Here is a 27,061-nt window from a genome sequence, read left to right as displayed (position 1 = left end):
GGCCGGGGCCCCTCGCTAGACTAGCCAAAGCGAGGCTGGGACCTGCTTGTGCTGCGGGGGAATCCGGCCCCACTTTTCTTTTTACCACTATCGCCATATCTTGGGTCCAGGGCGAGAGAGGCACCTAAGATCCAAGCTTGCCCTGGAGTCCAGTCAGGTGAGTGAATGGTTCCACATGCCCCCTTTTTCTCCCAAGACATTCACACGCTTCCCTGTTCTAGCACACTGACCCATCTCTGTTCTCACGATCTCACTACCCCAATTAAAATCCTATAAGGAGAAACAGCAGACTTTGAACACGGGAAATCCTGAGGTAAAGGTGTCTAGGGGGTGTGGGCCAGAAGGGGTAGGCAGGGCTGGGGATAACCCTGCCAACTTAGAAACATGCCAGGCTTTTTAGTGGTATTTACTAGTTGTATTCAGAGAAGCTCTGTGTTAATTTTGCTTTGTAATTTACCAATCGAGCCTTTAGTATCATAAGAGTAAATTAACAATGGGGGACAAAACTCCTTTTTTTTTTTTTTCTTTGCTGTATAATACTTTAAATTGAAGAGAATCCCGTATAGGTTAGAAGGAAGTGTGAAGTTTCATTTCTTGGGAACAGATATACATTTATTTTCTTTTTTTCTCCTTTTCTTTGTTAGTCTTAAAAATGGTAATAGAACATTTAGGGGTGTTTGCAGTACCATAATCAGAGGAGTCCTTTAAGATTATGTAATATGAATATACTGTTATGAAGCTGTTCAGTTGATCAAGTTGATCCTGGGGATTGGAACAGGCCAATTCCTACAGACTACCCATATAGTTAATTGGTGTTTGGTTCTTGTATCACATGCATGACCATTTGAAGTGCCCTATAAATCTCTTAAAAGGAGCACAAGGTCTGTGTTTGTGTGAATTTCTAGGTCGCTTTTATTTGTCATGGTGCATAGATATTTTATTTAAATTCTGTCAGGTCAATTTTGCATTGTCGTGTCCCCCATAGTTTACAATTTGTCAATTCTGAAACTGAGCTATGCCATTGCTGTACAAAAGAGTACATTAAATACAAAAGAAAAGCGTATTGGAGGCAAAATCCAAAAGGCTAAGGCACTGAATGAGTAAGGGGAAAAAAAGGCAAGAAGAGGTTGTATAAATATATTAGGAGAAAAAGGAAAACGTAGATCCATTTACTTAATGGGGAAGGAGAGGAAATAATGAATGACACCCAGAATGCTGAGTTGCTCAGTGCTTTTTTTTTTTTTTTTTTTTTGTGGTTTCCGTCTTCACTGAAAATCTTGATTGTGACCAGATACTTAACAATGTGGGAAGGATCTCAGATCAAAATAGGGAAAGAACAAGTTTAAAGAATCTTTAGATGTTTAAAGAATATTTAAATGTATGTAACTTGACAGAGCCAGATGAAATTCACCTTTGAGTACTTAAGAAACTAGCCAAAGCAATCTCTGAACTTTTAGCAATTGTCTTTGGGAGCTAATGGAGGAAGGGTGAGGTACCATGGGGCCGGAGAATGGCAAACGTAGCTAACTTCAAAAAGGGGGAAAATCAGAGCTGGGCAATTATAGACACGTCAGCTTAACTTTGATACCCAGAAAGATACTGGGACAATCAGTTTATCGTAACCTAAAAGATAATAAGGAGATGAGTAGTAGCCAACATGGATTTATCAAGAACAAATAATGTCAAACCAAACTTATTTTCTTCTTTGATAAGTTAACTGACCTAGTGGATAGAGAGGAAGCAATAAATAGGACATATACAGTCTTTAGTAAGGCATTTGACCCTGTCCCATATGACAGTCTCATAAACAAATTACGGAACTTTAAATTTAGATGGAAATATTATAAGATAGGTGCATAACTGGTTCAAAGGCTGTTTCCAAAGAGTAGATATCAATGGCTTTCTGTCAAACTGGGGGATATATGTTTCTCTTGGGTCTACGCTGTTCAGTATTTTCATTAACTACTTTGATAGAGTGGAGAGTATACTTATGAATCTGTTGTTGTGATGTTTAAACCGTTTCTTTGCCTGAAATGTTGCAAATTAGTAATTTGTGTGTAGTTCATGACAAGATAACAGGGTGCTGCTAATCAAACTATTATGTAAGAGCACAGGCTATCAGATCTCGGTGTGTTAATCTCTAATAACAAACACGTGTTGTTTCATTGCTGTATATGTTGGTACCACTCACCATTCCTGGGGGAATTCTGCACCACTGCGCACGTGCATAATTAATGAGCCAGACATTTTTAATTTTTTTTGCATAGAAAAAAAGCTTCTGTCGGAAAGTTGCTTCAGTCCCGCCTTTTGCACACCAGAGAGTGCTATGGCTCTAGAACAGGGGGAAGGGATAGCTCAGTGATTTTGAGCATTGGCCTGCTAAACCCAGGGTTATGAGTTCAATCCCTGAAGGGGCCATTTAGGAATTTGGGGCAAAAATTGGGGATTGGTCCTGCTTTGAGCAGGGGGTTGGACTAGATGAGGTCCCTTCCAACCCTGATATTCTATGAACAGAGTAGCCTCGTCTGGAAAGTTGCTGCAGTTCTGCCTTTTGCCCACCAGAGGGCACAATGGTGATAAAACAGCAGCAGCAGCTCCTGGCCTGCTAGGGAAGAGAGAGAGCCTGCCTTCTTCACAGCGATTGTTAGACCAGGTCGGGAGACAGACATTCTTTGGTGCTGCTGGGGGCTCAGATGGGAAACGTAAGGGCTAGTGGGGGAGGATAGACTGGGGCAGCGGCTGAACGGAAGTGGAGGTGCAGGGCTATATGGGAATGGGGGAGGGGATGCAGGGCTGGATGAGGATGCCAGACTGAATGGGAAAAGCTAAGAGTCAGCCAGGGTCTGCATGGGGGAAGCTTCCTAACAATTCCCCGTCCAAAAAACCCTGTTCCACACTTTTCCCATCCATACCAACACCATCCAAGTTCACACCCAGGCTCCTTCCTAGCAGTTACTTCCCTCTCCCTCAGCTCCTCTGTTACCCCTGACTCCCCCAAGCCTTTGCATTGCTTCTGAGGGGTGTGGGAAATACAGTTCGGTATTATACTTTAAATGAATTACTCAGAGTTCTGTATTAACATGCAGCGTAAGGAATCTGTCAAAAAACATTGCCTGAATCTTTTTTGTTTTCTGTGTGGTTACAGACAAGCTTACTGACAGGTATTTTGAAATAAATTACCAAAAATAATTGAAACTGGTGTGATTTGTATTGTTATTTTGACAAATAAAATAGGCAGAATTTTGCAGAATTTGAAAATACTGTGTACAGAATTTATTTTTTGATTTTTTGGCACAGAATTCTCCCAGGAGTAACTTACTATTTAAAGAAGGTTGAAGTCGGGCTGAAATTGAAGATGAGAATGTAGGTCTGAAAGGCCTTTTGCAGTGACTGGGCAGTTTGTAAAATGGATGTAAAATAGACACTAGTTATCTTGTACTTTAGCATTAAATTGTACACTCAAATAGGACATTCTCAAGATCAGAAAAATTTAGAGTATTTTGTACATATGTAAGGGATGAACATTTTTAGTAAAGGACGGGAAATATGAGGAAAAATTACAATAGTTGTGAAAATCCATCTTTGAGAAGATTCTGCTCTTAGGATATGCTTGTAGATAGCACCACAGCCCAGAAATCTATGGAAATTGACTATAAGTCTCTACAAATCTGTAAGTATTTACATGGGGAACAAATATTTAGTAATGGGCTCTTCAATCTAGCAGGCAAAGGTATAGCATAATCCAGTAGCTGAAACCTGAAGCTAGACAAATTCAGATGGGAAATAAGGTGTAAATTTTTAATGATGAGAGTAATTACTGAAAGAGTTTACCAAGGGTCACAGTGGATTCTCCATCACTGGCAATTTTAAAATCAGGATTGGATGTTTTTGTAAAAGATCTGCTCTAGGAATTATTTTGGGGAAATTCTATGGCCTTTGTCATACAGGAGATCAGACTAGATGATCACAGTGATCCCTTCTTACCCTGGAATCTGTGACTGTGGGTGGGGTGGATTTCATCTTACTTCGGAACAGTTTGTGTGTGTGTCAGAAGGATGGACCCATGTACCCTCACAACAGTGAGGCAGCACATCTTCTGATTATCTGCTTCCAATTGGTCAGAAATGTCTTTTCAGTACTACCAATGGAGTGATTGAGAGCAAATAGTTTTTTATACAGTGATAGTTAAAGTTAGTATTTTACATACATTTTTATGCTGTGAAGAGTTGTTTACATGGGCTGATATTTAACCAGTTGATATGTAAATAGTTAAAGGCAGCCATTATTACCATTTTATTAAACTTAGTTGTGTCTTTGGTCTCCTGCTGCATAAACAGTCCATATTCTTTCCAGACAAGGAGGCCATTAGTACAACTGGAGGACTCTATTTTGCTCTCTCCATGTCCGGATCCATCTCCAGGTCAGCCGAACCCAAGACCAATACGATCTCTCCCCTGCTTCCCCATGCTGAGGATCCCTGTAGTGAAGTGATGACTTACCGGTGCGGCGCCTCTTGCAGGTCATCTGGGAATTAGCTCTTTTCCAGCATACGGTGCGTCCTCTGCAGGCTGGTGTCTCGCCTGCTACTAGCGCCCATGTCCCTCCCAGACCCTGGTGTCTCTTTACCTCGGGGTTCTGCTCCCAGCAGTACCCCCTTACTCTGGGTTTTCCCTCCCAGGGGAATCCCCAACCCTCTAAACCCACCTTGCCTCAGTGGTTACTGCCAGGCATCATCTAGCCCCCTTTCACTGGCGCAGACTGCAGTCAGTAATGGCCACTCATCATTGGCAGGGGGGTTGGACCAGCTGCCTCTGCCTATCCCCAGGCTGTACCTCTGTAGGCCTTCAACATGGCCTGCAGCCTAGGGTTTTACCATGCTGGAACTCCCCAGCACTGCTACAGTTCAGGTACCTTTATCTCAGGCAGCTAGCCCTTCTCCCTCCATGGCTAGAGTGAGACTCCTCCATCTCTTGGCCCCACAACACTCTTGTCGGGGCCAGATGGGCCCTAATTGAGCTGGCCACAGCTGTGGCTGCTTCCCCAATCAGCCTAGTTTGGCTGCTTTTAATCCCTGTTCTCCAGGAGTGGGGCAGCTGCCCCACTACAATCCCCCTGGAGCAAAGAATTCCCCTCTGAATGCTACAGAGTTGTAGGTTCTGGAGAGCCCTCAGTTCCCTACTCCTAAAACTATGCCTTCCTTTGTTCCCCTTCAACACAGATTACTTGGGTATAACCTTTTTTGTCAGGGTTTCAAGCTCCACCTTCTTTGCATTCTTAATGGGAACCATTGATATTCACTTTGTCCTTTCAGCACCTGTCCTCTATAGCCAACTAACCTTCCTGGGCAAATTTCAAAGTGGTATCCATGTTCTTCCTGGGCAACACAGACCTGTGGTCTGCAATCTAAGAGGCAAGTTCTTAGTGTTTCCCCACCATATTGTACTAACCTCAGTGAGATCAGCTTCTAAGCCTACCAAAGCACATCTGCTCCTTAGAAGCTGATTCCAAATTCTCAGGTAATTAAGGCATGTTCCTGAGGAAGAGGCTATAAGCTACAATCCAAACAACTCCTCTTTTTCCCCAGAGGGTGTGGTAACACACATCATTGGTGTCACCCTGGAAAAGCTAAATCCTTCCCAGACTTGCTCACCAGAGTTGTGAATGCACTCAGTTTGATGCTTCCAGATGTCAAGAAAAGACTTATAGATTATTTGGCATCTTGGAACTGAATTTATTAGTCAGAGTGGCTGCAGTCTGTGGCTGCAGTGCTAAACAACCGGTGGGGCCCCTGGACGATCGAGATACAAAAGGAGCACTTAAAGACGATAAAGTAATCGAGGAGAAACTAAATGAATTCTTTGCTTCAGTCTTCACGGCTGAAGATGTTAGGGAGATTCCCAAACCTGACCGGTCTTTTGTAAGTGACAAATCTGAGGAATTGTCACCGATTGAAGTGACAGTAGAGGAGGCTTTGAAATTAATTGAGAAACTTAACAGTAACAAGTCACCGGTACCAGATGGCATTCACCCAAGAGTTCTGAAAGAACTCAAATGTGAAATTGCAGAACTGTTAACTCTGGTTTGTAACCTGTCCTTTAAATCAGCTACGGTACCCAGTGACTGGAAGATAGCTAATATAAAGCCAATATTTAAGAAGGGCTCTAGAGGTGATCAATTACAGACCAGTAAGTCTAACATCAGTACCTAGCAAATTAGTTGAAACAATAGTAAAGAATAAAATTGTCAGACACATAGAAGAGCATAAATTGTTGTGCAGGGAGATCATGTCTTACCAATCTATTAGAGTTCTTTGAGGGGGTCAACAAACGTGGACAAGGGGGATCCAGTGGACATAGTGTACGTAGATTTCCAGAAAGCCTTTGACAAGGCCCCTCATCACAGGCTCTTATGTAAATTAAGTTGTCATGGGATTAAGTTGTCATGGGATAAGAGGGGAGATTTCATGGATTGAGAACTGGTTAAAAGACAAGGAACAAAGGGTAGGAATAAATGGTAAATTTTCAGAATGGAGAGGGGTAACTAGTGGTGTTCCCCAAGGGTCAGTCCTAGGACCAATCCTATTCAACTTACTCATAAATGATCTGGAGAAAGAGGTAAACAGTGAGGTGGCAAAGTTTGCAAACGATACTAAACTGCTCAAGATAGTTAAGACCAAAGCAGACTGTAAAGAACTTCAAAAAGATCTCACAAAACTAAGTGATTGGGCAACAAAATGGCAAATGAAATTTAATGTGGATAAATGTAAAATAATGCACATTGGAAAAAATAACCCCAACTATACCTACAAGATGATGGGGGGCTAAGTTAGCTACAACTAATCAGGAGAAAGATCTTGGAGTCATCGTGCATAGTACTCTGAAGACATCCATGAAGTGTGCAGCGGCAGTCAAAAAAGCAAACGGGATGTTAGGCATCGTTAAAAAAGGAACAGAGAATAAGACGGAGAATATCTTATTGCCCTTATATAAATTCATGGTACGCCCACAACTTGAATACTGTGTACAGAAGTGGTCCCCTTATTTCAAAAAAATATATACTGGCATTAGAAAAGGTTCAGAAAACGGCAACTAAAATGATTAGGGGTTTGGAACGGGTCCCGTGTGAGGAGAGATTAAAGAGGCTAGGACTTTTCAGCTTGGAAGAGAGGAGACTAAGGGGGGATATGATAGAGGTCTATAAAATCATGAGTGGTGTGGAGAAAGTGTATAAGGAAAAGTTATTTACTTGTTCCCATAATACAAGAACTAGGGACCACCAAATGAAATTAATGAGTAGCAGGTTTAAAACAAATAAAAGGACGTTCTTCTTCACTCAGTGCATAGTCAACCTGTGGAACTCCTTGCCTGAGGAGTTTGTGAAGGCTAGGACTATAACAGGGTTTAAAAGAGAACTGGATAAATTCATGGAGGTTAAGTCCATTAATGGCTATTATCCAGGATGGGTAAGGAATGGTGTCCCTAGCCTCTATTTGTCAGAGGGTGGAGATGGGTGGCAGGAGAGAGATCACTTGATCGTTACCTGTTAAGTTCACTCCCTCGGGGGCACTGGCATTGGCCGCTGTCGGTAGACAGGATGCTGGGATGGATGGATCTTTGGTCTGACCCAGTATGGCCATTCTTATGTTCTTAGTCATCAATGAAGGCTTTATGGACATTGGACAAGGATTTACAAGTAGCACTAGTCTCAATCACGACAGCTTGTTAGAAGGCAGATGGATTACACTAAATCTCTGCTGAAGGGCTTGCTTTTCTTTTCTGCAACAAATGAAAAACTGGCAGTTGGAAAATTGCATAAAACGACCCCAAGCAATAGATGAATAAGAGTGAAAAATCACCCTGGGAAGATGGATCTTCTGCACCAGACATCAGATTCCTCTGTCACCTCTGCTGGCTCTCTATTTTACTAACCAGTTGGAGACAGAGGAGTTCATAAAATCAAAAAGTTCATGAAATTGAACATTTCAAAATTACAGGAGGTAGAATGCATAAGTTGCAGTATGGGGCCCTGCATCGCTTTCTTCTTCTTCTTCAAACTAGTGCAGATTTATTTCCAGTGCATTGAAGATATTGAATGAGAAATAAATGTCAACTTTTTCTTCATCACTTTTGTTATGTGATTTTCCCAAACCCCTGATGGATATTTGTATAACTTTGATTGTTTGTAAGACTGGTGTCCATCATATCGAGGTTGGACTGTAATATTCTGAAGACAAGATCCCCTTTTATTGAACCATCTTCCTGGCGAGTTTAAGGAAGTGGGTGGAAGACTCGATGCCTGATTTATAAAAAGCAGAGGCATTCATTAAAATCTGCTTGTGATGCCTCAGGCACAATCACTTGGGGACAGTAGTGGCTGCAGACCAACAGATGAGCTGGCTGTCTAAAGTATTCTGATTTGTCCAAAGGTGCAAGATAACCCATTTGAAGTGGCCTAGATCTCTTTAGTGTCTGCACAGATGAGACACGGGAGAAATTAAAGAATTCTAAGTCAATGTTGAGATCCCAGGCTCTTTATCAACAGCCCTTCAAAAAAAAAAAAAAAGCACCATTCAAATACCAGAAGTTATCTCAGCCTTCTTATTTCAGTGGGCAGACATCCAGATCCTGTAGGCAGAAGCACAGATCATAATCTATGACCTCATGGCCCTCTTTCTTTTCCAAACAGAATGTTTAAAGGTGAAGTTGATCCCTGAACCAATTATTGGTTGGTTTTTTTCCTCAACTTCCACTTCCCTATTTGGAGACCACTGTTCCTCTTTGAGGTGACGTGGAGTTGATAGTTTCTCCAGTACAGTACCACTCCATGCCCCCAAACCACCGACTTCCCTGTCCATCTCACAGGATCAGTAAAAGGTGTTTTCATCTTTTTGCAGTTTGGATCAATAGAATAGGTTTCTCAATATGTTGAGATTCGATTCCCATTTATTTTTTATCCCAGAGATGACAAGGGTTTTACCACCTTTCTTGACTTGAGAGCACTCAGCATATTTATCCATGAGTTCATGTTCAGCTTGAGGACCTTAGCCCCAGTAACTGCATTTTTAAAGCCATGAGGTTGATTTATATCTCTAAACCTCAATTTTTACTCCCATATATCTATCAGGCCAGCCTGCAGGAAGAATCTTTGCTTCTCTGTCAAAGGATCAGCAGCAGCGCAAAGTTCTACTATTTGGCTTTTCTATCGCATCCTGTGCCTAGGGCATTTATCAAGTGCAGCTCACTTGAGAACAGGGAAAATGCAGATGTGATCAAGGTGCAGTCCTCTCTGTAATCCAGTCCTTATGTCTAAGGATAAACCAAGATCCACTTTCACTCTATTTGCTGTTTGGGGGGGTGGTTATTTGTAATGTGGTAACCAGCGTGCTAAGTGCCATACAAACACACATGAGGACATAGTTCCTTTCCTGAGGAGCCATAAGATCCCAGTTATATAGGGTAGCTGTTGTACAACTTCAAAAATACTGAGTGCTAGCAATTCCCAGGGAGGTCATTGACTTCAAAAGGAACTGCTGGGTAACCAGGCCACTCATTTAGCCCTCGTAATAAAAAATCTTCATATGTAAAGCAACCTTATGAATATAGCTGTTATCTTTAACTCTTGCATTTCCTGACTTTCATTTTACTCCACAACTTTGTTGCATTAAGCTTTTTATTATCATTAATAATGGATCTCTTTTGGCACTAGTACAGTACAGTCAGGATCAGAACCCCATTGTGCTGGGCAGTGTATAAACTCTAGGATGACATAGGGAAGGTTAAGAGGTGACTTGGTCATAATCTAAAAATCTACACGAGGAACAAAATTTAGAAATGAAATTCCTTCAATCTATCAGAGAAAGGTATAACACGATCCAGTGGCTGAAAGCTGAAGCTAGGCAAATTATGACTGGAAATAAGGCATACATCTTTGACAGCGAGGGTAATTAAACATTAGAACAATTTATCAAGGGCTATGTTGGATTATCCATCACTGACCATTTTTAAATCAGCACTGTATATTTTCCTAAAAGATGTACTCTAATTGAAACAGGAATAACTCAGGGAAGTCTTCTGGCCTGTGTTACACAGGAGGACAGACTAGACATCACAGTGATCCCTTTTGGCTTTTTAGTTCATGAAGAATGACTATCATCAATTTTAATCATTATTTAAATCAGCAAGCAGAAAACCTCTGTTAAATCACTGATTTTAAACATGTTCTGCATTTGTACCTTTTAGTTACTTTCCTAAAGAAAAGTTGAGCCTCATAACCATTAAAACAACCTGATTTGAAATAAATATAGCTTTTCATAGAATCATAGAATATAAGAGTAGGAAGGGACCTCAGGAGGTCATCTAGTCCAATCCCCAGCTCAAAGCAGGACCAATCCCCAACTAAATCATCCCAGCCAGGCCTTCGTCAAGCCTGACCTTAAAAACTTCTAAGGAAGGAGATTCCATCACCTCCCTAGATAACGCATTCCAGTGTTTCACCACCCTCTGAGGGAAAAAGTTTTTCCTAATATCCAACCTAAACCTCCCACACTGCAACTTGAGACCATTACTCCTTGTTCTGTCATCTGCTACCACTGAGAACAGTCTAGATCCATCCTCTTTGGAGCCCCCTTTCAGGTAGTTGAAAGCAGCTATCAAATCCCCCCCTCATTCTTCTCTTCCGCAAACTAAACAATCCCAGTTCCCTCAGCCTCTCCTCATAAGTCATGTGTTCCAGTCTCCTACTCATTTTTGTTGCCCTCCGCTGGATGTTTTCCAATTTTTCCACATCCTCCTTGTAGTGTGGGGCCCAAAACTGGACACTACTCCAGATGAGGCCTCACCAATGTCGAATAGAGGGGAACGCTCACATCCTTCCATCTGCTGGCAATGCCCCTACTTATACATCCCAAAATGCCATTGGCCTTCTTGGCAACAAGGACACACTGTTGACTCGTATCCAGCTTCTCGTTCACTGTAACCCCTAGGTCCTTTTCTGCAGAACTGCTGCCTAGCCATTCGGTACCTAGTCTGTAGCAGTGCATGGGATTCTTCCGTCCTAAGTGCAGGACTCTGCACTTGTCCTTGTTGAACCTCATCAGATTTCTTTTGGCCCAATCCTCTATTTTGTCTAGGTCCATCTATATCCTATCCCTACCCTCCAGCGTATCTACCTCTCCTCCCAGTTTAGTGTCATCTGCAAACTTGCTGAGGGTGCAATCCACGCCATCCTCCAGATCATTTATGAAGATATTGAACAAAGCCGGCCCGAGGACCGACCCTTGGGACACTCCACTTGATACCAACTGCCAACTAGACATGGAGTCTTTGATCACTACCCGTTGAGCCCGACAATCTAGCGAACTTTCTATCCACCTTATAGTCCATTCATCCAGCCCATACTTCTTTAACTTGCTGGCAAGAATACTGTGGGAGACCTTGTCAAAAGCTTTGCTAAAGTCAAGAAACAACACGTCCACTGCTTTCCCCTTATCTACAGAGCCAGTTATCTCGTCATAGAAGGCAATTGGATTAGTTAGGCATGACTTGCCCTTGCTGAATCCATGCTGACTGTTCCTGATCACTTTCCTCTCCTCTAAGTGCTTCAGAATTGATTCCTTGAGGACCTGCTCCATGATTTTTCCAGGGAGTGAGGTGACGCTGACTGGCCTGTAGTTCCCAGGATCCTCTTCCTTCCCTTTTTTAAAGATGGGCACTACATTAGCCTTTTTCCAGTCATCTGGAACTTCCCCCAATCGCCATGAGTTTTCAAAGATAATGGCCAATGGCTCTGCAGTCACATCCACCAACTTCTTTAGCACTCTCGGATGCAGCGCATCTGGCCCCATGGACCTGTGCTCATCCAGCTTTTCTAAATAGTCCCGAACCACTTCTTTCTCCACAGAGGGCTGGTCACCTCCTCCCCATGCTGTGCTGCCCAGTGCAGTAGTCTGGGAGCTGACTTTGTTTGTGAAGACAGAGGCAAAAAAAGCATTAAGTACATTAGCTTTTTCCACATCCTCTGTCACTAGGTTGCCTCCCTCATTCAGTAAGGGGCCCACACTTTCCTTGACTTTCTTCTTGTTGCTAACATACCTGAAGAAACCCTTCTTGTTACTCTTAACATCTCTTGCTAGCTGCAACTCCAGATGTGATTTGGCCTTCCTAATTTCACTCCTGCATGCCCGAGCAATATTTTTATACTCTTCCCTGGTCATTTGTCCAATCTTCCACTTCTTGTAAGCTTCTTTTTTGTGTTTAAGATCAGCAAGGATTTCACTGTGAAGCCAAGCTGGTTGCCTGCCATATTTACTATTCTTTCTACACATCAGGATAGTTTGTCCCTGTAACCTCAATAAGGATTCTTTAAAATACACCCAGCTCTCCTGGACTCCTTTCCCCCCTCATGTTGTTCTCCCAGAGGATCCTGCCCATCAGTTCTCTCAGGGAGTCAAAGTCTACTTTTCTGAAGTCCAGGGTCCGTATTCTGCTGCTCTCCTTTCTTCCCTGTGTCAGGATCCTGAACTCAACCATCTCATGGTCACTGTCTCCCAGGTTCCCATCCACTTTTGCTTCCCCTACTAAGTCTTCCCGGTTTGTGAGCAGCAGGTCAAGAAGAGCTCTGCCCCTAGTTGGTTCCTCCAGCACTTGCACCAGGAAATTGTCCCCTACACTTTCCAAAAACTTCCTGGATTGTCTGTGCACCGCTGTGTTGCTCTCCCAGCAGATATCAGGGTGATTGAAGTCTCCCATGAGAACCAGGGCCTGCGATCTAGTAACTTCCATGAGTTGCCAGAAGAGCGCCCTGTCCTCCTCATCCCCCTGGTCCGGTGGTCTATAGCAGATTCCCACCATGACATCACCCTTGTTGCTCACACTTCTAAACTTAATCCAGAGACTCTCAGGTTTTTCTGCATTTTCATACTTGAGCTCTGAGCAGTCATACTGCTCCCTTACATACAATTCAACTCCCCCACCTTTTCTGCCCTGCCTGTCCTTCCTGAACAGTTTATATCCATCCATGACAGTATTCCAGTTATGTGAGTTATCCCACCAAGTCTCTGTTATTTCAATCGCATCATAATTCCTTGAGTGTGCCAGGAATTCCAGTTCTCCCTGCTTGTTACCCAGGCTTCTCTTCTGCTGAGGTGGAGGTCATCCAAGCTATGCAGCACCCTAGTCAGTGATGTATTATGGCAATGAGTTCTAAAGACTTGCATTGTGTAGGTTTTTTTTAAAAGTGCTCCCTCTTATCATTTTAAAACTTGCTCTCTATTGGTTTCATGCCCCCCTCCACCCCCATATTGAGTGAGAGTGAATATTTACCTGCTCTGCCTTCTATATACCATCTATAACACATGGCATGATCATGTCCTCTTTTAGTCAATTTAATTTGTATTGGGCATGTTTATAGCTTGCTGTTACTCATTCATCAGATGTTTTTCTTGGATTTTATCAGTATGGATAAGTTTTATCTAAATGCATATATTTTATAAATGTGCTATTTTTGACATACCTATCCATAATATATCTGTAACTATAAAGAATTAACAAAAAAAAAAACTTTCTTATGAGCTTGGCTCACAGAGGTGAGTATGGCTAGAGTTTATCAAACATTACCTGGTCTCTGCATGGCTTAACTATGGTTCATTGACAGCATAGTTTTTTTTTTTTTTTCTGTAATGTAGTAATGGTCATATCCTGAGCAATATGGTATTTAAAAAAAAAAATCAGATATTCTGTACAAAATAGTTACCCCTTCATTTAATTCCTTTTTGAAGACCGTATACGTTTTTTCCATCATGTATAATCATTTGTTCTCCGTTTCGTTATGGAGAGCTGTTGTCATTTTTTGTAGTCAAGGTTGTGTCTAGTTTTCCATTAAACCCAAAGTACACCTGCAGCTTCACCAGAACAAAATCAATCTGCCTGAAAATTCACCTGCATAAACTTCTGCCTTGTGAGACTCCTTCTTTAAAAAAAAAAAAAAAAAAAAAGCAGCTTAGGTGTAATTAGGCAATTCATCATATGTTAGTTTGAATAATCACAGCTTTACAAGCCTACAAGGAGTATATGCTTGGACTCCTATGAAGGTTGCCTGCCCTTGACCCTAATTGGAGGCTCCATCTTCCATATCGTGCTGGACTGTAAGCAGTTTGGGGCAGTTACTGTTGTTTGTTCGTGTGTGTGTGTGTGTGTGTGTGTGTGTGGAACACCTACTACAATAGGGCCCTTATCCCATATTGAGCCCCCAGCCATTACAAATAATAAATAAAAATAGTCTGACTATTTGGTGTCTTGATAGCTCCATCATAGCCCTTCCTCTGTGCCTGCATTCCCCTCCCTTAGTCTCTTGCTGGCTTGAAGAAGGAGAGGTCATTATATGGTATTTTAGATCTTTGTCAGGGCCTGGATGGTTATGGGGAAAGGTATCTGCTAATCTATTCCCTCCTTCATCCTCTCTTCCCCCCCCCCCTTTTTTTTTTGGCAAGGTCCTACGCTACAAATAGCTCCAGTGCCTATCTGTTCTGCAGTTTACAGCATTCCTGAGCAGAAGAATGAAATTCATTTGATTCTTGAATTTCTTGCAGCCTACAAAGTACTGAATAGCATTAGTGAAACTGACCAGTTTTGTAAACTTTACCATGCTGCTTAAAACATTGGAGCTGTCTGCTGTCTTGGGAAAGCAACACTGCATTGATCACATGGATTCACATTTGGAATGCTATCTTTTAAAATGGAAACTTAAATTCTGGAAGTATTGATTCAGGTCTCCTTAGTCCTCTGACTGGGAGTAAGAACGACCAAACTGAGTCAGATCAAAGGTCCATCTAGCCCAGTATCCTGTCTTCCAACAGTGGCCATGTACACCAGAGGGAATGAACAGAACAGGTAATCATCAAGTGATCCATTCTCTGCTGCCCATTCCCAGTTTCTGGCAAACAGAGGCTAGGGACACCATCCCTGCCCATCCTGGCTAATAGCCATTGATGGACCTATCCTCCATGAATTTATTTAGTTCTTTTTTGAACCCTGTTATAGTCAATGTTTCCTAATGTCTCTTCAAGTGAAATTCTCAATCTTTGTTCGCTATCCCACGGAACACTACAGACCATACTGTAAACATTCAATCCAAACATTAATACCTGATCCTCATGTGTCTACATGGATCGTAGGCCACATCTTTCAGATTGCTCTCTGAAAGTAGTTCACAAGCAACTTTCCTCAGTCCACTACCATACTCCACTCCATGATGTCACCTTGTACCCGAAACAGGCTGGAAGGAGGGGTTTTAGGTATATCAACCTACAACAAAAGATTAAACTACTGTGTTGTAAATTATATATGCAGTTGAAGGCCTTGCGAGTGGGGGGTTGTTTCTTTTTGTTTTTCATTCCCACTATACTTCTGGGGGAATTCTGCACCTAAAAATTATGTGCACAATATTTTAAAATTCTGCATTTTTTATTTGTCAAAATAACACAATATAATCATGCCATTTTCAATTATTTTGGTAATTTATTACAAAATATTGTCAGCAAGAATGTCTGTGACAATACAGATGACAAAAAAGATTCAGGAAATGTTTCTTGACAAATAGAGTCCTTACTAGGCATATTAACACAGGACTCTGAGTAATAATTTATTTAAATTACAAAACAAAAATGTATTTCTGGCACCCCCTCAGAAGTAGTGCAAAGGCTTGTGGGAGAGTCAGGGGTAACAGAGGAGCTAAGGCACAGGGAAATAATTCCTGGGAAGGAGCCTGAGAGTGAACTGGAGGGTTGTTGGGGGTGGGTTGGAGAAGTATGGAAGAGTTTTTTGGGATGGTGGCGCAGGGGAAGTGTTAGGGAATTGGGGAGCCTCCCCTATCCAGTCCCTGGCTGTCCCTAAGCCTCTCCCATTCAGTCAGGTGCATCTGTCCTTGTCCCCTTTTGTCCCTTCATCCTCCTCCCTTTCAACCCCTGGCTCAAGTTGTCAGCTACTTTGCCCCTACCCCAGTCTGTCATCCCCCTCCCCCCAACCCCTTGCACTAGTCCTGAACCCCAGACTCTAGCCGTGGGGCCACATGATCCAGCCCCAGTGACTACCGGCCCCAAGCTCACCTCCCTCCATTCCCACACACACAGTGCCCCTGGCTCCACTGTGTCTTCCAGGCCCAGTCCCTGGCTGCACAGCTGCAGGGCTCCAGTCTCCAGACTCACCCTCCCCACCCCCCCATCACCTCTGGCTCCCAGCTGCCTCCATACCCACCTCCCCATCCATGGCTTAATCTGTCCCCCAGCTTGCAAGGGCTGAGTAAGTCTGTTGTGAAAAGTGATATTTGTATGTTTGTTAATATCACTTTTTACTGCCTCCCTGCTAGCTAGCAAGTCTGCTGCTGTGAAAAGTAATATTAACAAAATACAAATATTACCTTTCACAGAAATACACTAACTAGCAAGTCTTTTAAAAAAAAAAAAAAAAAGCAAAAGAGACAACAACAAAAAGGGACAAGAACATGCAAAACACATTATTTGTTTCAATTCTGTTTAAGTCCAGTAAGGAACAGAGAAAACTGTACATAATTTTTATTATTAAGTCTGTGAAAAAACCCTACATAAATAAAGTACAATAATATGGATGTGTATGTGCAATTTATTTTTTTTCCTTAAGTAATTGAGTATTTTAGGAAAAAATGTCAGTGCAGCCAACAGCACTAGTTGGTGGCCACACTCTGAGGCCACAAAAACATTTCTTGTGAGAACCCGTGCCCTAATGTAACTTAACTGGTTAACTGTAGATTTTTAACTCTGTGTGTGTGTGTGTATGTGTATGTATATGTATATGATGTATAAAAAACTGAGCACACCAGTTGATTGGGCATTTAATCCACTGAGATTTCTTGGCAGCTGCTGTTTTTTTTGTTTTTTTTTAACAGGATGAAACAGGTGCCTATTTAATAGACAGAGACCCAACCTACTTTGGGCCAGTGCTGAACTATCTCAGACATGGAAAACTCGTTATTAACAAGGACCTAGCAGAGGAAGGTAGGACTTAAACCAAATCCCTTGTTTACTTTATTCTTTCACAGTATTGTAATTGCTGTGAAAACCACAAAAGAGAAGTGGGCTTGCCTGTAGAAAGAAGGTCTTATTAAATCAATTTCCATTTTCATTTTTGAGTTACACTGCAGACAGATCTCTACAGCATTCTACCCTGCCTCAGACAAAACTGAGTAGCTTAAGACTGGTTAGTGCTGTCCATAGACCTGAGTTTGATTCTTGACCTTGCTCCATGAGCTGGAAATACTGTTAGGAGGCACACATTCAGTCATGGTAATTAGGTGCTTTGTATCTTTTAACGTTGACAGCCCTACCTCTTTCTTACAGTACTGATGGTCTTGAAAGAAAGACCCTTCCAGTATTCTTAAGGATAGCTGTGAAATGAGGTGTTGAAGATGTAAAGCAAGAAAAAACAAGTGAGGGCTGGGATCTTCTGAGATGCGGACTATACCAGTTAGAGGACACTCTTTCTGAATCAACTCCTTCATGGGCCCCAATTCATATCCATGTGATTGGGTGCAACGTGGACTGTGGCACTGCTGAGCCCTCTGTCCCCCCAGCTTGAGGTATCCCTCTCACACCGATGCTGTATCAAACCACAAACCTCTGATTGGCACTGCAATTACACAGACATCCACAGGCAGGGGCACTCCCAACTGTGTTACATCAATGATCTCCCCGCCGCTAATGTACCATCAATATGGAGGCTCCAGTCAATTCTCCCCAGTCTTGCACACCAGAACTGTACGGTTTTGCACTGGTCAGAAATAATCACAGAAGTTAGAAAATGTATATCTTCTGTCTATCCCCGAGAGGGGGCCACTGCAGAATTCTGCAGTCTCCCTTCTAGGAATTTGTCCCAGTCTAATGTTAAATATCCTAAGCAATGGGATTCCCACCACCTCCTTTGAAAGACTATTCTACTTTTCATCCCATTACTTTTAATTACCTGATAATAGTATTTTCACTTGCCAGAAATTAAGTCCTTCACCAGTAGGAGCAATTCTAGGCTTCCCTGTAAATTTTCTGGTATCATCCAGATTAACCATTTGTTTGTGCATTGATTGAATCTTATGTTGTTGAAAATAAATTGAGAAGAGATGGGAGGACTGAGAGATGATACAAAAGGGATCTAGAGAAGTTAGAAACATGAGTAGGAAATAACCAAATTTAAAATTGGGAAAATATTGTGAAACACACATGCTCAATATGAGGCAGAAAGCAGGGAATGCTGAAAGTGAGAATGGACAGCACTCTGTACATGAGCCTGCAATGTGGTGTTGGCAGTCAAGAAAAAAGGCCTCTGTAAGCAACGCTGGGGCATAAGACAATCTCTAAATAATGGCTGTTAGGAAGAAGCTTTTCCTGTGGCCTGGTTATTCCATAGCTGCCTTCTGCAGAATGTTTTGGACCTTTCTCTGAAGCAACTGGGACTGTTCACAGACTGGATTTAGATGAACCCTGGTCTGATCTGGAATGACATTTATTATGTTTCTGTGTTTAAGGGATACTCTATTAGAAAATCAATTTTCTTTTATTGGGCCATTTCTAAAAGTGTGTGTGTCCCTTTAAAAACACTTCATTAATTCTGTTTGTACTTCAAGCCAAGAATAAGTTTCCTGAAATGGCCTTGTAAAGTTTTTCTGGGTTTGGTTCTAGACAGTTCTTCAGAATAAACTAAGCGATGAATTACATGTGAGTGAAGGAAGTCAGACCCATTCATCTTGTTCAAGCAGCTGGTCATGAGGCAAACTGTTTCCCATGTAGTGAAAGAGATCCTCCCAGAAACTGGCTAGGAGTCCTTGGCCTGCACTCTTTGTTTACACTGTCTTTTCAAACATAATTGTTTCTTCTCGTAGGTGTACTAGAAGAAGCTGAATTCTACAACATCACATCACTAATAAAATTGGTAAAGGACAAAATAAGAGAGAGAGACAGCAAAATCTCACAGGTGAGGCCATTTCCTAACGCACCTTCCTAATTCTGACATAAGAGGTGAGACTGGTGCTCATTTGTCACCCCCCTGCTGATGTTGAGTAGGTGCTTTTTTCACTCACCATTTCCCTAACAAGATTTGTGATTGTGGCTTCAGCTCTGCTGACTAAGGACAGAAAACTGAACGCTAGTGCCCTCCAGTGCCTGGTGACCTGCATAATGCCAAAGGGCATGACCAAATGTTGCCAAACTCTTGTTCATTAGAATGCTTTCAGATTTTGAATAACTGAAAACATGACTGGATATTGGTTTGTGAGAAACCTGCTTGTCATGGTATTTAAATTCTGGGGGGATAGTTAGTGTAGAAAATACGGAGAGCTGTGACAGCAGATTCTCTCTGCTTTTGGATTTAAATCTTCTACATATGAGGTGATGGGAGACCCTCTCCCTATGGGATAATTACTGTTTAAATTCTTATCCTTGGTAGGACTGGATAAGCACAATAACCAGAGCATTCTCATCTAATCTAAAATAATCTGCTTTCCATTAAAGGAATAAGCCTTTGTGATTGAACCATATCCTAGTGGCTTCCCAAGAGAAGCAAGTATATTTTAAAGTGTGAGGCCACGTCTACACTGCACTTTTGTTGGTAAAACTTTTGTCAGCCCCGGGTGTGAAAAAACACACCCCATGATCAACAAACATTTTACTGACACAAAGTGCCAGTGTGGGCAGTGCTTTGTTAGCGGGAGATGCTGTCCCGCCAACAAAGCTACTGCCGCTTGTTAGGGGTGGTTTTATTTTGCCAGCAGGAGAGCGCTCTCCTGCCAGCAGAGAGCAGCTACACAGAAGACCTTGCACTGTCCCAGCTGGAGCAGCACAGCTATACCACTGTAAGATATGCAGTATAGACATATCCTTAGACTGTCATTGAGCCAGAAGCTGATTAAAGGTTGAAACATAATTGATAAGTTCCTGTGTGACTGGTTCAGTCCCTATTTTTTGTAAGGGTGATGCTAAATACACTGTCACAGACCAAAACTTTCCATCTCTAACAGTTTATTTCCTTAAGCCACTCCTGTTAGAGTATGAACAGTTTCCCTTCTAATCCTTTCTTGCAGCCTATTCGTTGCATCCTCTAGCTCCTGTCATATACTTCTGTAGTCGGGTTACCTTCCGCATCTGCAGCACTATGAATATTCAGGAAAGGATTCTAGTCTTTCTCAGATCAATCTGTGAATCTTTCTTCATAAAAATGAACATGCAGTAAATGTGACAGAGAAACTCTATTAAGTGGGGAAAATATATTCAAGATTTGTTGTTAGTGTGATATATCCCTGGAGCTGATATTGGGATATGCTCTGATAGCTGGGTTTCCTTGCAGCTAGTCAAAGAGCGTCAGGGTTCTTCTGTTGATGCACTCTTAGCTGGAACCCTTCAGGGAAATCCTGATAGACTCCTACTGAATTGTTGCAGTAGATAAGGCCTGCCCTGGATGTAAAGGCGGTAAGAAGGGCTCTCTGGGCAGAGAGGGGCTAGGATCTGGTTTGAACATTCCTTAGAGTGAAAGCCTAGGTGCAGATAGGCCTGGGGAGAAACCTTGGCCTCTATTATATTTTATTTATGTATTTAAAAGCTAAACCTTGGAAAAAGGATGAGATATGATCCTGTACAGACAGTATGTATGTACTGTTTGGAGCAATGTGGAAAAGCCAGCTTCTCCCAGCCTAGTATTAGGACTTTCCTAGGATTACAGCCAGATTTCCAGAGGGCTATGTAATACTCCTGGGGGAGTTCTGTGCCAAAACATTAAAAAGTCTGCGCACAATATTTTAAAATTCTGCAAATTTTATCTGTCAAAATAACACTACATAATCACACCAGTTTCAATTATTTTGGTAATTGATTTCAAAATATCTGTCAGCAAATATAGCTGTAACAATACAAATGCACACAAAAATTCCCCCAGGAGTACAGAGTTAAAGAAACCCCTATGACAACCCAGTTCCTGTTTCTCTGCCCCCTCACCCTCCAGAGCCCAGCCTGGGGGCCAGACACTCACACCCTCTCCCACTCAGAGCCTAGCCATTGGCCCCACCCAGCCCAGGCACTCACTACCTCCCCTCCAGAGCCCGGCCCCCGCCCCCCCCAGCTCAGGCACTCACATCCCTTCTCCTCCCCCACCCTCCCCTTGCCCTGTCAGTCCCCCTCCTCCCAGCCCCCGGCCTAGACACTCTCACCCTTTACCCCCCAGAGGCCAGCTGCAGGGCTCCCTCCGGCTCAGGCGCTCACACTCTCTGCCCTCCAGAGCCCAGGGATCCAAAGGGAGAAACACCCTGATGCTGGGTCCTGGACTTGCACCTCCACCTCCTTCCTTCAGGGTGTGCTGGGAACTCACCAGTTCCCTCCCTCTTCTCCCCAGCCTTGTCTTCTACTTGTGAGCTGGGCTCTGCCGGGTCCAGCAACATCTCTGCAGCCCATTTCTGGGGTGAGGGAGGAAATTCTGTACACACAAGATTAATTTCTGCAAAATTCCGCATTGCACAGTAACACAGTATTCCCCCAGGAGTAGTTACTTTCAAAGGAGTATCGTTCTCTAGGATACCCACTGATTTGTGTAGTGTCAGGAGTTTTAATGCCTGAAATGTTTGTGAAATGTTTCAAGTCTTAATAAGATTATTCTGAAAAGGTAATGAATGGACAGAATCTGAACAAACAAAAGAAAAACAAGAAAATGCATCCCTTCCAAAAAGTGTTCCTGTATGTACATTATGTTGGGCCATGTAACTGGAATGCTGTTGGCTGGAGACTCTGGTCCCAGTTAAGAACTGAGAGGAAGAGCATTGCAATCACTTCATTAGATGCCAAAAGTACCAAACCCAGTGACTTAGCTAGAGCCCCCACTGATCCTCTGATGTTCAGAATGTCTTTGTTGCTTAGTATCTTTTTAAAGGAATGAGGAAATCCCAGCAATAGTACACACTGTTGAATACTCCATGCTGTATTGAGTGTCTGATGTTTCTTCCTTAAGGTGCCAGTCAAGCACGTGTACAGGGTGCTGCAGTGTCAAGAGGAGGAGCTCACTCAAATGGTCTCCACTATGTCCGATGGCTGGAAATTTGAACAGGTAACAAGATAAACAGAAGACTTCATTGATTTGTCTTGATATAAACTGCTGAGTCACGTTCATGATGAGAAATTTTAAAGTTTTATGTATTAGAAACTATTTTCTGTATACATGCCTTAAATAAATTTAATGATTATTGAGAAGTGAATGGCTCAAGGGATTGGGAATGGAATTGATATTGACATCTGCGAGCCAATTTGTAACTAAAAATTAATGTTCTTGTTCTACAGTCATCTCAATCCAATTCTTGTATATGTAGATATCTTCATCACACAGCTCTTATGAGTTTATACTGTGATGAGCATGGTACGAAGGCTTCTGGTGAAAGGGATTAGATGTTTCTTGTGCCCTATAGATGGCCCTTCCAGAACAGGGCTGAGACACACTTGAGGGAACAATATGGGGGAACCTTTTAATGCAGCTGCCTTGGCAGTGTTAACTTCTATGGATAAAATGGCATCTTTGGAAACCAGAGCTCTAATAATGCACTTTTCATAAGTATTAAAACAATCTACCTAGTTAATCTGCTAAAAATTATTAGTACTGTACATTGTAGGAACAGTTCTGGACATCAAAATGCCAGATAAGATACGAGTCTGTTCCTTGTTTTGAAATCTGAACTGCTTCTATGTTTGTACTAAGCACACTGTTCGCACCTAATAAATCAAAACAGTTGTGCAAAGGAATGCAGGTGAACTCCATGAATGTTTTCAGTTTTTGTTCTGCTTAGGACAAATAAGCTTAATTTGCACAGCCTACAGATAACTTTCTGTAGTGCACTTTAGATTCAATAACACATTTTAAAGGTTGCAGTGACCTTTCTCTGAGGAAACTTGGCAATTAAGAAATTACCTGAGGAGCTGCCTCAACCTGCAGGACCATAACTGGTCACTACATCTACCAGCAGCGGAGCAATGTAACTCAACCCCAGAGTGAGACTTGTGTGCTTAGGAAACAGCTTTCTTGGTGACTGGTCTACAGTTCTGGGAATTCACTTCTGGAAGAGCTCCAGATGACTACAAAGCTTAGTGCCATTTAAGTAAATGTAAAACCTATTTTAACTCAGCCTTCCCTCAATAACAGTCATATTTAAAAAACAAAATGAGCCCTAAAAACAGTAGGAAGATGAGAGGGGACATTTTGTGTTCACTCTTAGAAATTTGCAAGGTGTTCAGATCACCCAGTTTGGTGGCCATGGTGAAAGAAATCTAGGTGCATAGATGACTTTTCATGGTTCAGTTCTCCAGTTCAAGTGATAAAGATCCTCTCTGCAGCCCAGATATTGATATCTGTTTTGGGCAGATACCTGAGAATACCTGCTAGATTTCACTTGATCCATGTGACAATTGAATAAGTTCCCTGGATGTTCTTCTTTGTAGGAAGTTGGTTTCTGGTTTCTTGCAGAAAGAGTCTTTCCTGTTTGAAGGAGATGAGGATATTAGAGCTTCCACTTTACCTGCCCATTCTTTAGGACTAGCATGCTTGAACACTGGTGAACTTTGCAGTTATGTTGTCAAAGAGTTAATATTGCCTTCTGAATTAGGCATTCTTTGGAAAATGCCATTGGTTTTAAATTTTTTGCTTTTTTAATTCATTTTTTCTCTTCTCCACAATGCTCTGTTTTGGATATATGGTTTAAGGTTGATTGACACAACAGCTGTGCAATCTGTCATCCAATTTCCCACCAGCACGTAGTTGGCCCCTGGCAGGATTCTTTGTTGTTTGCATTGCAGATTTTCTGTTAGCAGACACCCTCCAGCTGCAGTGTGATTCTAACATTCTGAGTCTCCCTTTGAACTTTTTAACAGTGGTAACAGTGTGATCTTTTTCTGAGAAATCCCTTTGACCCTTCAGTGCAATCTCTCTCTCCTCTGAGATGGTACCCAGCCCAATATGGAGTATGCCCTGTGGTGTACAGTAAGAACCATGCACAGTTAGTTATCTACTTCTCCAGGGCCATACTCTTCCTGTGGGTTGAGATCCCAGCTAGCCTTGCACCTGTCTTAACATGGTTTAAAGGGCTATACTTGATCAATAGGTCAAAGATGTTTCCTCTTCACTTAACATGCTTGAAAAGGTATCTTAAAATACCATCCTAATGGTGATAATCAAAGGGGGAGAGAGAATGATCAGACTTCTGGACAAGTTGCAGGGTCTGTTGGATCTAAAGAAGCTCAACAACTATTGAGCGAAAGCAATGTTGGCAAACCACATTTCTACATTAGTTCACATTCCACAAACTACCTCTAGGAATTGTTTTCCAGTAAAGTACTTGGAAATGTCTGTTGGTGCATTTCTTTGTGACCTGTCCTTTGATGGAGATTCATTCTCCATGCTGAAACTTTTATCCATTAGACAAGCTGTGAATTTGTCCCAGTCTGTTGGGTTTTAAAAATCTCTCTGAATGTTGAGTTTTTCTTGTGACTTGTACTACTGAAGGATCGGTTTCTTTAAAAGCAAAATGCACATATTAATTAACTTCCAACCCTTTCTTTAGCACAGAAATAATGTGGTTTTGTACTGCTGAATTATCTTCCTGTTTCTTTAAACATACAAGTGGAGAGAACGATTTGGAGAGAGTGATTTAATTACCACCTCTGGAAGAACACAGAAACCAAATATTTATCATCCAGTGCAAAATGAGAAACTATATAAATAATTTTGCATTGTCCATACTCTTTCTGTTTAAACTGTGTCCATCATACAAATTAGCAATGAATATAGTCTGAAATCTGGTCCAACAATGCCTTGTTAAGTAGATTGACTATACAAAGTCAGTACTTAACTGTTGACCTCAAAATTATTAACGTAATATGAACTGTAAAGTAAATTACATCCTTTATCGTTGCTTTGGACCAGCACCTCTCATTGGTATTATCTTAAATGAGTATGTAATCTGAATAGTCAGCTGCTTGTCCCACAGTAGCTTGTATATCTAGCTCTTCAAATTTAATCTAAAGCCATAATCCTTGTCAGGTGCACTGGCATGCATATGCTTTCACATGGATTAGGTGTTGAACATAATTAGAACATTATGAAGACAATTCATCCAAAGAGAAACTACAAAATTTAACTGAAAACATCCTGAACTTTAGCATTATTAAATTCTTGCTATTTATGGGCCTAGTATTTTGAGTGACTTAATGGAAGCAAGCTTGGCCCCACTGTGTAAGAGAGTTCCTTCTTGATGCTTTGTAAAATTAACCTTTTAAAAATTGACTCATATTCTTATATATGTACTCTCTTTCCTTTTAACTTGTTTTATATATTTCCTCGGGAATATATATTGGGTTACCAATGCTGTTTCCTTGTAATAAGAAGAATTTCTCCCATAACTTTTCCATCGCCACATCCAGTAAGTATTTACTGACTTATTGCAATCAGACTTTGATAAGAAATTGGCATTTGCCTTCAAATCATAACTGGCTTTGTAACCATCTGCAAGAATTTTAAATATATTACATAGGATTGTTTTCTGGGGACTAAAAAAAACTGTAGCTTTCATTTTTACACACTAAAAATAATTACACTGTGTTTGAGTAGCAAGTGAATACACAAGAGCCAATCTGTTGTTTATACAGTTCAGATGATAGTGTTATGCTCCAGCATTACAAAGGTTTTGTTTTGTTTTTTGCTCTGATTGATTGTTGCAGCTTGTCAGTATAGGTTCCCCGTATGGCTATGGCCGGGCCCAACAGTCTGAGTTTCTGCTGATAGTGTCACGGGAAGTGAAAGGGGAGGAGAGAGACTTCCAGAAATGCTGCAGTGAGGTGTGTCATACCATTCCTTTCACCCTCACATCAATATGCATGGCCACCTTGCATTTCTGCTGCTTTCAGATCATTCTGCTTTCTTCCTGGGTGTGCAGCACTTGGTAGTTCTGTGTGTGTAGTTGTCGTGACTAGCTTTTATTGTATACTCATGACACTTCATTACACATGTTCATCTTGTAAAAAGCTGTAAATACTGCTTAACTGTCCAGACTTTTGATTCAGATAATTTTCTTGGCAAACATTTTAGGGACAGATATCACTTTGATTTTCTTCTCTTCCTCCAAGTTAACAGCCCCTCTCCTGTAATTGCATTTTTATATATTTAGGTCAAAGAATCATGTAATCTTTGAACACCATGAACTATATCAGAACACAGTTTCATTACAGTGTTCGCAGGGACACTTTTATGTTGTTGATTTGTTCTTAGTCTTTCAACTTGAATTTATCACCCGCGAAATAGCGAGTTGAGTTTTGACTCGAGAGCCTCATATTGGTGGTTGATGTACAAACCAGAAAAAATATTGCTTGTTTTTCAAGTGAGTAGATAAGCATTCAGTGCGAGAAGCTGGAAACATCTCTTTATGTTGATGATTTTATATATGTGTGTATATGTGTATATATAGTCTACATAGAATCATAGAATATCAGGGTTGGAAGGGACCTCAGGAGGTCATCTAGTCCAACCCCCTGCTCAAAGCAGGACCAATCCCCAATTTTTGGCCCAGATCCCTAAATGACCCCCTCAAGGATTGAACTCACAATCCTGGGTTTAGCAGGCCAATGCTCAAACCACTAAGCTATCTCCCCCCCTGCTGCCCTCCGATGTATTAGATGGAGATAATACAGAATAATAATCAATAATTTCACTGTTCTAAATTCCCTCTGTTTTTTCTATGCAAAACACATCCCCCCAGAATGTAGCTTCATTTTACAATATTTCCTCACAAGTAAGCAGTTGAGAACGGTTTGGTTCTTTATCCAAGTACACAACCTGTATCAAGTCCAACAACCTGCTGTTGAGCTACAGCTTATCTTTGAGGCACATCCAACCTTGATTTAAAGACACTGTGATGAGAAATTTCCCACATCCCGACCAGTGGTTAATCAAAAACAAACTATTTATCTTTGTTTTTAAGGTCCTGCCTATCGTCCTGCCTATCGTCTCTTATGTGTTATATCTATCTCCAC

At 41.7% G+C, this 27,061-nt stretch overlaps 1 protein-coding gene across 1 annotated transcript in view; it reads left to right on the top strand.

Annotated features, from left to right (window-relative positions):
* Positions 1-27,061, top strand: part of LOC119863007 (BTB/POZ domain-containing protein KCTD5) — a 59,922-nt gene that overhangs the window by 595 nt on the left and 32,266 nt on the right. Inside the window, exons 2-4 of the mRNA XM_038420670.2 lie at positions 16,915-17,023; positions 18,898-18,989; positions 22,005-22,100. Coding sequence (XP_038276598.1) covers positions 16,915-17,023; positions 18,898-18,989; positions 22,005-22,100 — 297 coding nt within the window. The remainder of the gene's footprint in view (positions 1-16,914; positions 17,024-18,897; positions 18,990-22,004; positions 22,101-27,061) is intronic.

Source organism: Dermochelys coriacea, chromosome 10 (assembly GCF_009764565.3).
Source record: "Dermochelys coriacea isolate rDerCor1 chromosome 10, rDerCor1.pri.v4, whole genome shotgun sequence".
Lineage (NCBI taxonomy): Eukaryota > Metazoa > Chordata > Testudines > Dermochelyidae > Dermochelys > Dermochelys coriacea.
Note: the sequence above shows the minus strand (reverse complement) of the source record. Positions and strands in the feature narration are given on the sequence as shown.